At 42.9% G+C, this 10,261-nt stretch overlaps 1 protein-coding gene across 2 annotated transcripts; it reads left to right on the top strand.

The window, feature by feature from the left end:
* Positions 1–2,403: 2,403 nt before the first annotated feature.
* On the top strand, positions 2,404–8,695 carry LOC127342538 (perakine reductase). 2 transcript variants are annotated; one of them, XM_051368509.2, is made up of 7 exons: positions 2,404–2,562; positions 2,676–2,843; positions 5,456–5,557; positions 5,737–5,909; positions 6,735–6,831; positions 6,915–7,068; positions 8,334–8,695. In XM_051368509.2, the coding sequence occupies exons 1-7, from the start codon at positions 2,512–2,514 to the stop codon at positions 8,510–8,512; spliced, it is 924 nt and encodes a 307-aa protein (XP_051224469.1). In that variant the 5' UTR covers positions 2,404–2,511; the 3' UTR covers positions 8,513–8,695. The 2 variants fall into 2 exon arrangements, with proteins under 2 accessions (XP_051224469.1, XP_051224468.1); XM_051368508.2 differs by having other exon boundaries at positions 2,406–2,562; positions 5,456–5,659.
* The last annotated feature ends 1,566 nt before the right edge of the window (positions 8,696–10,261 follow it).

The following is a 10,261-nucleotide window of genomic DNA, read 5'->3' as shown; positions in this document are numbered from 1 at the left end:
GGGAAGTTTAGTCCCACATGGAAAGTTGGGAGGAAGTTAGACCACCTTATAAGGTGGGTTGTTCCACCACTAGTAAGTGAGTAAGAATAGGAGTGGTTCACGCGCGCTCCTCCTCCTCGCTCGCTCGTCTCGACACGACACGACACGACGCGCGCCGCGCTCGTGGTGAGTGGATTGAGCCTCGAGCCGAGACTTTCCTTTATTTTTGCAGTTCAGGAAAACGAACAGAGTCCTAGACGGACGCGTCGCAGTTAGTCGGTTCGGGTCGCTCCCGGACCGTGGGATACCTGTAACCGACTCGAAACGTTCGTGCGACGTGGGAGTGGCCCACGTTGCCTAGGGTTTCCTGAGCCTATATAATCTCTTGCCCGGCTACCGCAGAAACACATCTAATACACGAGTTAGGGTTTTGCCACCTCTCTCTGCTTGCGCCGCCATCGTAGCCTACATCCCGCGCGCCGACGTGCATCGGCAAACGGGAGAGCAGGTCACCGGAACCGCTCGTCCTTGCGATCCTGTACGGGAGATGGCGAATTAGGTTTTAGGGAAGCGCTCTGCGCGACTGCTCAAGCTCTTCATCACGGGTCACCTTCCGTCCAAGTCGAGCGGTACTACCTACCGTCGTCTTCAACGCCGTCTACTTCGATCCGCCGTCCCTATCGTCAACAACGTTATCATCAACAACGTTACTGCTGCGACATCATCTGCTACACCTCCACCGCCACCTCCACCAGATCGGTACGTGCGACATATCTCGATCTGTTTAGCGATGGATGCTTTACCGTTTGCGCTGCTGCTACTCATGTTGATTAATGCATCTAGTATGTCCGAGTTTCACATGTTAGTAGTTATTGTCATCATGTTTTATATTCTGGAATTAATCATGTAAATTGTGCCTAATTATCCAACAGTTGATTTGTTGACTACATACAAATTATACACTGTATTTTAATCTAATTTCAAAAAAATATTAATCTACCGTTGCATCAATCGCCCTTTGCAGCATGGACGCATCGTCCCTCGCCTCCTCCTCCGATGGTGTCGGCGACCAATACCGCGACACGGCGAGCCTCGTCTACCGCCCGTGCCGTGTCGGACTACAAGGCACACAACTCGGTGGCTGCGATTGACCCGTCAAAGGTGCTATTTATCAATTGGCCCTTGCCGTTTACTAGCATGAGGCTGCGGAGGGTGGAGACGGCAGCTGTGAGATGGATCATCCGCGAAATTGGCTCCCCGCTGCTTCGCTTCTTATCCCCTGCCCTGCTATGCCATGCATCACATCCATGGCGTCTCCGCAACCCACTATTGCACCGCTCGCTCCTGCACCAGCAACTCCATCATCAGCGGCACCTGCACGAGCGGCATCCCCACTCCGACTCTCCCCACCCCGTTGTAAGTACTCAAACCCACTTCCTGATTTGGGCATTTAGGATTTTTTTAGGGTTCGTAGATCCATGCATTTTGTTGTAACTTCTCGATTAGAGCTTCGGGTAGTTGAGTGAACCGCAGATCCGTGTAGATTCAGGTATGATGATCAGGGCCATTGGCGGCCCTATCATGGTGATCACCGGCATTTGCATCGGTGGTCACCACGACAACGTTTTGCTCGCACACAATTGATTTTCATTGTTGTACGCATCGATGTTGGTGATCACCACGCCACGGCCGTGCGTGCAGAGCGGCCCGTCGGATGCATGTGTGCATGTCAATGCCACTAATCACTGTACGCGAATCTATTGTATTTACACTGCCTTTTAATTTTCATAAATTTAAATAATGTTTGTTGGAACAAAATTAGTTCACATGTTGCCACCAATATTTTAAAACTTCATGTTATCTCTTAAGCATAATTTACTTAAATTAACTATCTATTTAGGCTACTAAAACATATTGACCTTAATTATCATATTTTTACTGATCTCAAAGTTGTGCCTTACCCTTCATCTCTTATTTTAATAGAACTAAATTTTCTTTGCACAATATTGACATCATGTTTTAATAGTATGCCAAACGATATAACCAAATTGTATTACACAACTTAGAGATATTTAAAATAGGAGTAGATTATAGAACGGTGGCGCGTTTTCGGCTCGCTCTACTTCTTGCAGTCGTCGTTAGGTGATCTAAGAATCTATTTTTAATCTTTGTTGCTTTTATTAGGATTTTTTTGCTGTTGATAATGATTGATAGATTGGTGAACCTTTTCGCCAAATAAAATTTATATACTAAAATAAAGTTGAGCTCGTCCTGGTTTGAAGAGGATTATTGGGCCTGGTCCAGATGGACAGACGAGGAGCAGAACCGGAAAAACAAACGTTGTATGCAATTGGGCTTACCATTCGTTGAAGTCTCACTAGCTTAGGCCCAACCTGAGGCAAGTGCCCGGTGGCGAGGTCGTCGGGTCCTCCTCTCTGGTCGTGCTCGTGCAGTCCTCTTGCTCTCTTCTTCCTCCTGCGCCCTTGGTGGTAGACTGGTAGGTAGCTATTACTCATTTGCAGAGTTCGATCCATGGAACAGAGCAATATGGCAGGAGTGAAGCTTGGCACCCTGGGTTTGGAGGTAAGGAACCAATTTCAAACCCTTTGATCTCCTTGATCTGTTCGCAAATCTGAGGGGAAAAGATCAAGTGAAATTGCAAATGACCAGTTGTATATGTGCGATTTGGGTGGTAGGTGTCCAAGATCGGGTTCGGATGTATGGGCCTCACCGGCGTCTACAATGCTCCGGTACCGGAGGATGCTGGCATCGCCGTCATCAGGCACGCCTTCGAAGCCGGCGTCACCTTCTTCGACACCGCCGATGTCTATGGGCCTCATACCAACGAGGTCCTGCTTGGAAAGGTCATAATCTTCTCTGATGCTGAGTTTGTGTCCCATTTAGTTGGGGGTTGCGAAATTGTTTTGTTCAATTGGAAAAGTGAGAATCTGTAGGTACACATTGCATTCCTGTACATTTATATGGGTCATAGGTGGGATTTGATTGAAGATTATCAATTACAGAAAAAATAATCGCATTGCTGTAAAAAAAATCGAGAACCCTGGAAGGTGTTTTAGATATATAGAAGAAAGGGCGAAGAAGCCCAAGACCACACCGCTGCTCCCCGAGTCTAAGCCTACTCTCCTACCTGCCACCGGCTCCGGGAAGCTATGTCAATATGATGAAGATGAATCATGATGCTGTTCCACTTTTTTTCCTTTCCAGTATGTTCGCAATTTCATCTTCAATTGGAAAAAAAAGTAGATATGACAGAAATTTCCAATATACTCTGTAGACAGGCCGAGTTAGGTGGAATTATAGAAACTAGCTAGTGGCTATATTTTTTACTTACCATCCTATATTTTGTTTATTGGTGGATGCTTATTGTCAGTTTCCTCCTAATTGTTAGTTTATTTAATTGGTAATTTACTATTCTATCTTTGAGTTTCTGAGTAAAAAGGGCAGCCCGGTGCATGAAGCTCCCGCTTTGCGCGGGGTCCGGGGAGGGGTCGGACCACATTGGGTCACTGTACCATGGTAATTATTAAAATAATTTAAAATCATGTAGGTTAAGTAGTAGTTTGGTTCCTGGTCATAATTGCCAAGTTCAACAGTATGTGGCTATCTGTATCATAATTCCATGGGCATTGGTACTCCCTTAGTCTACCTAGCTCTGGTGCCCTGCTTGTTACAGTTGTTGGCAATGGTGAACTAAACATTGCCACCATTCTCAGCTTCGTGTCGAGTACTTAGATTGCATGTTTCTGATGTCGTACTGCCACGTTGAGGTTCTCCTTATTCTGACTTCTGGGTGTACCAGTAGCATTGTAAGATTTGTACTCAAAGTGTGAGTACTAACATTTCGTACTCGTCCCCAACATTAGTTTCCCTAACATAGTGGTATGGTCATTGCCTCATTGGTCTAGAAAATATTTTTATAATTTGAACCCACGTCAAGGTTTTAGATTTGCTTGGTCGAAATGTTATATCTAGATTTATTATTTATATCATTATAGTGGGGCCCAGCCACAATCTATATCTCATCCAATTAATAATGAAAATTATTAATGTATTGTGGCCCACCCACGATCTATTTTTTCTATAGTTAATATTAATGTCAAACATGGAAGTTTGTAACATGCCTTGGATATAATTTGTTTTTTAATGTTTTGGGACCTATTTGATTGAGTTGATATACCGCTATATTGTAATGTACACCGATACAGTGTGATTCGCCCGAAGTTTATTTACTTTTCCAGTTTATATTGACATTTAAAGTCTTGGGTGCGAAAATCGCAGTTTATTTTTGATGGTCCAAATAATAAATAGTTATAATTTCATCCCTCTAATAGTCTAACAGTTAGATAACGGTCATTTAACATAGTAGTAGCTCAAACTCATGGATGATCGCACCCTGTAGTAAGTGTGTCTGGTTGGGATATTGGTTCACTACAGCACTTTTAAGTTTACCAAAGTTGTGGTGCCAATCTTTTTCCCTGCAGTTCGAATCAGCCTCTATGCGTAAAAGCAAGGGAAAGACTGCCTAGAAATTCCCTTCCCCTGCTGCGGTGCGAGGAAAATAGGTTCATATGACATATTTTACTTGGTAATATAACTACAATAGGCATATATGAGATCTGCTTGCCCGGATAGCCTGGTCAATCGATATTGCCAAGCACACATATATGATGCCCTAGTCACGATTAGGTATTGATGAATTGCTTGCTCCCAGGGCCACCAAACGCACATGAGAGCTTGTTGACCAGGACCACTCGCAGTGTATAGTTTTTTAGCACCAAGTTGCTGGCTCTCTGTCATCTGTGTATTTTCATACAATACTGTGTAGGTTAACAAAATCTATAAAAGTACATTAAAATGTTAAAGTTGAAGGTCAAAATGCTTACAGGAGACTTCACAAAATATTAAGTTTCATCTATTCTGGAATTAGATAGTTGATATTATTTGTTGCTCCCAAACTTTACGCAATGTATATTTGTATTATTAATGTTGGGTTAATACATTACCCTATGGCCTGGATATTTTGTGCTTTTAGCAATGTGCAGTTAATTTCTTATATAAAATTGCTCAGCACTAGTGCTTAGTAGGCATACGATTTTGTGTGATCTGGTACAATGCTGCCCGGATTGGATTCTTCTCCAGATGAACTTTAAACTGCCATAGTTAATCGTTAGTAGAATGTGCAAACTTCCAATTAACGACTCCATATTGGGATTGGGCTTGATTGTGTTCGGTCATATCATGAAAAATAGGTTTATGAAAGTCTAACCATTGAAAATGCAAAATCTAGATTGATAAATCTCTTCCGTTCCTTTTCTACCTATATTAGGATTGGATTGGGCTTGTTTGTAAGCTACGATGAATCATTACTGTAAGTAAGAAAGCATTAATGAATTACATAAATTCTATTTTTTTCTTACTAACTTGATGATTTATGTGGAGCAAATGTCTTGAGCAGGCACTAAGGGGGTTGCCTCGTGAGAAGGTTCAAGTGGCCACCAAGTGCGGCATTGCAGGATTTGACGCTAGTGGCATGTGTGTCAAGGGCAGTCCAGAATATGTGCGTGACTGCTGTGAAGCAAGCCTTAAGCGCCTTGCCGTCAACTACATTGATCTATACTTCCTGCATCGCATTGACCAGTTAGTGCCCATAGAGGAAACTGTGTGTATCACTTGATCCTGGATTTTTTTAATTTTTTTTCATTAACTGTGTCTGACTTTAACATCGGGTGAGTGTAGATGGGTGAACTGAAGAAGTTGGTTGAAGAAGGGAAAGTTAAATATGTTGGCTTGTCTGAGGCTAGTGCAGATACCATTAGGCGGGCACATGCAGTTCATCCAGTCACTGCGGTGCAGTTTGAGTGGTCGTTGTGGACGAGAGATATAGAGGAAGATATTATCCCACTGTGCAGGTTTATCCAGTTCAATCCCTATACCCTTGTTACAGCAGTATTTTTCTACCTTATTTCCAGAAAAAATCATTATACATTTTCTCGTCAAAGGTGTACTTGGAGCTTTGATTAGGTTTGTTGGGTCTTAAGAAATGCACACACATGATGCATGATTAATATCTCGCTCAACACTAAGATCACTTACAGCAACATACAAAATAAACTTCCAAAAATGTTCGGGCGAACAATATTTTTTATGTTTTGGTTAAGCATCCACACAGCTGTTCTTAGATGAATTGTTGGTTGATAACTGCCATTGTGAATACGCTACTAACTTTTAAAGTTTATCTGTAAAAAACAAACGAGTTAACTGTTATGTCGTACATGGTTGATTACAGGAAAATTACTCCATCTGGGTACATCATCAAACTCCAGTTTGCACATGGTGTGATGTTGTCTCTATAATAGTTTATTCTGCATGTTGAACTCATAACTATGAAGTGGAAGAGAATATTTTTTCAAGTATTTCATTTCAGGGATATGTTTTTGCTTCATTTGGGAGTTATTGAGAACTGGGCAATAGCACAGTGGTAGGTTCACACTGGCCATCCCTGCTTGACCATGGTTCATATCCTATCAGGATCAAAATTCTGGTATCTTCCCCTCATTGCCCCTCCCGTGCACTTGCAGGGCTCATATTTTGGGGTGTTGGAATTAATTAGATATGTTGACATAGAGGTCTTCCTTACTCTTCTTGCGATTCCCATTTAAGCTAGCACGTCATTATACATTTGATTCATGACATCTTTAGGCATTCTCTCTATCATGTGAAGTATTTGCATTCAGGGAGCTTGGCATTGGAATTGTTCCATACAGCCCACTTGGCCGTGGTTTCTTTGCTGGCAGGGCAGCTGTAGAGAGCATACCATCAGAAAGTTTATTGGTAAAAGAAGTTGTACTCGTGTAATCTTCTTTCACACAGAAATGTGACATTATTTGTGTGACCATTCCATCTGCCCCTTGCAGTCCAAACATCCTAGGTATACTGGAGAAAACTTGGAGAAGAATAAAGTTCTGTATACACGACTTGAGATTCTGTCCACCAAGTATGGTTGCTCAGCTGCTCAACTTTCTCTTGCTTGGGTTCTTCATCAAGGGGAAGATGTCGTCCCAATCCCTGGTAGGTTCTTTAAACATTAGTATGCTATTGATCAGCAGTGTTTCCTCTCAAATGCTCCGCATTATCAAGCTTAATATGATCTTGTACCCTTCCTATAAGAACATGGTTGTGTACCTCTGAATTATAATTTCTAGTGTATATCTGAACCTTTCAAGCATGCAAAACATTTCTAACAATGAACCAACTGGAACACTTCTCTGAAATTGAACAACAGCACATTTCTACATAGAAGTATTTGCGGCAAAGCTGGTTTGTTGTCCTTTGCCTGTTTTTTGCACTAATTTCAGCAATCGGAGCTTAAACAACGATGCATCCTAATAGGTTTTACCTGTTCGCTAGACAGCACAAGATATTGCATTAGCTGAATATGCAGTACAGCAGTAGTGCATAGTTCCATTTTTGTCTTGGAAGCTGATGACATCTGACTACAATGCTGAAAATGCAGAAGCATGATCATCTATTAGGAGCTAATTTCCTTTGTCATCTAAATGATGCATCTATTAGGTAGAACCAATCTAAGGCTAGCATCAACAGTATCACACATTAAAAGAGTGAGTCAACTTGAGGAATGTCATGCACAGTTAGCCAGTTTGGCCTTGCCTGTTGGCTGTCAAAATTACAGTGTCAGATACATATCATTTCTCAGCAGGTTGAGATTGTCAATTTCAAAAAGCCTGCTCATCTAGGCAATTCGGATTTAGCATCTTGACCTCCATTTAAAAAAAAATCCCCTTACTTATATTTGTATGTTTAATATGAACTTTGTAGTTGTTCTTTTCGTTGCTCACACACCAAAAGATATATCTACCCACCCCTTCACATCCTTTTTACTAAAAAAAACAGTTTCCTCACTTATATGGAGGTAGTATGTCTACCCACCCCTTCACGTCCATTTTACTCAAAAAGTTGTTTGCTCACTAAATATGGAGGCTGCACTGCAATGGTTTCATTACGGCAGACTTAGCAGCTGTAGCCCACTTGAGTAAGTGGTGTGACTCGACGGTCAGATTCCATGAAGCACACTTTTATTTAAGAATATGTTCTTCCTACCTACCGACAGATTTCCTTTTAGAATTTTGTTCATTCTGGTAAATTAAGGTGGCAAAAATCACCCAATTCTCTCTAGCCTAGTTAACTTGATGTCTACTTACTTTAAATGCCTGTGTTCTCCATGTATGAAAGACTCTACAATTGCTCGTACATAAAAAACATGCCATCTATGCCATGTCTGTTTATACACGTGTGTTACTGCTCTTTGAATATAGGAACAACAAAAGTGAAGAACCTTGATGATAACATTGGAGCTGTAAATGTAAAGCTGAGCAAGCAAGACCTGGAAGAAATCTCAGCTGCTTTCCCTGCTGGCGAAGTGGCTGGGTCCAGGCTTATGGGGATCCTGGAGCCTTATTCTTGGAGGGTTGCAAACACTCCACATCCAAAGTAGCAGTTTTACAACTTCAGATGCAAATTCAAGATCATATCACCATGTTGTGATGTATTTGTATTCACCCCCGCTTGTTACTTAGTTCATTCAACGGGGGACTGGAAAGAAACAAGGTTGTCCATACTCTGACAAAACACTGTACCTTGCCAATGGTTTACATGATAAAAATTTGTGTCAACTCAATTTAAGCTCGTTCTGTTGCACATTTCTTTCAATGCGGTTTGAAGAGTGAAATCATGCTTAATGGGTACCATTCATACGAACGTAGTATTTTCCTAGATGACTGAGTGAAATAACTAACACAGTCCAGATACGACCCCCTTTAGTTTTTTTTGTTGGGAAAAGAGAATTTTACTAAATAGATATAGGGATACAATCTATGGCAATGGCTTCGGCAACTTCCTGGGGAAGTTCCTTAGTCATAGTTCAGTTCTACCAAGAACCCTTAGAGCATCTCTAGCAGAGCCCGTAAAAACGTGAACTGAAAAATGCGAGTTCAGTTCACTGAACTCGCGTATTCGGGTCGTAAAATGGCTGGCGCAGAACAGAGCCTGTAAACCAAAACTGTAAATCCGTTTTACAGTTTTGGTTTACGGGCTCTGTTCTACACCAGCGGCATCCGAACCCGTAAAAACAAGGTTTATGAAATATATTTGCATATGATCGATCAAAGGTGACGATAAAACTCAAACAATTCATGCATAGTTCATAGTGCAGACATCAAATGACACAATCAAATGACACAGTTCATAGTTCCCCATCAGCTGTCACCGCCGGCATCAAACCGAGGTTGCCCCGCCGTCAGCACCATCGCCACCACCTCCTGGAGTCACATCGGCAGCAGCAGTTGCCTCTTGACGAGCTGCTCTTCGCCTTGCAGTGATCTCCGCAGAGGCCTCCTTCCACCACTCCAGTTGAACCTCATTCATGTCAGTCGTCTTCATCATCATGATCTCCCTCTCTTCGGTCAATAGTTGCTTCATTGCTTTGGCCTTCTTCACGTTGATCCTCATCTCCTCCAACCTGGCTTTGCTCTTTGCTTCCTCTCGGATGGCTTCAAGCTTTGCAAGGCTCACCTCCTTCTTCGTCTCGATGATGACACGCTTGGTCTCCAAAGTCTTGGTCGCTATCACCTCCTTCGGTGAAGCCGAATCGACCACCGCCGTTGCTATCGCGCAGGCGCCGCCACCCTCTCCCGTGGTCGCAGCCAAGACTTTGGAGCCTGTTGAGGGACAAGTTTAATCAAATGGTGAAGTCGAAGGAGGTGATAGCGACACGGCACGCTATGAAGATGCCCGTGCCTGCTCCATCTCTTGCAAAGGCCCGTCGACATTTATTTAGACTTTTCCTTGGCCCGGTGGCGCCCATTTCCGCCATAACTTCTGTCTGTCATCGTCAGCTACCGTAGGGCGCTTAAACCCTTGGACAGTGTCAACCACTATCCTCCCCTTCATGGTGTCTGCATCAGGAAATTGTTTGATCATCATTAGCGAATTACCATTAACCGGTGTGAGCCCTAAATGAAAGGGCACGGCTTGTCATGTGTCATCTCGTTATGTGCCTGCCATATCCGACATATCGCCATCAGCGTTGGCACGCTCGTTGCTCGTCAGGCATCAAAACCAGCAGTTGCAGAAGCCATTTCGTCCCTGTATTCATCAGGAGCTCATCTCCGGGGGTGCTGCCAGACTTCACGAGAGCAGCAAACGGGACCTCCCGTGCACCATATCATCAGGTTTCAATGTTTCA

This window comes from Lolium perenne, chromosome 3 (genome assembly GCF_019359855.2).
Source record: "Lolium perenne isolate Kyuss_39 chromosome 3, Kyuss_2.0, whole genome shotgun sequence".
Classification (NCBI taxonomy): Eukaryota; Viridiplantae; Streptophyta; class Magnoliopsida; order Poales; family Poaceae; genus Lolium; species Lolium perenne.
This window is presented reverse-complemented; position numbering and strand designations above follow the sequence as displayed.

What these genes read in the sequence shown, in the direction of transcription:
- LOC127342538 (XM_051368508.2), top strand. Translation starts at nt 2,512, where the DNA reads ATGGAACAGAGCAATATGGCAGGAGTGAAGCTTGGCACCCTGGGTTTG. An exon ending in GATATTATCCCACTGTGCAG is followed by an intron (nt 5,910 to 6,734) that starts GTTTATCCAGTT and finishes ATTTGCATTCAG; the next exon opens with GGAGCTTGGCATTGGAATTG. An exon ending in AGATGTCGTCCCAATCCCTG is followed by an intron (nt 7,069 to 8,333) that starts GTAGGTTCTTTA and finishes CTTTGAATATAG; the next exon opens with GAACAACAAAAGTGAAGAAC.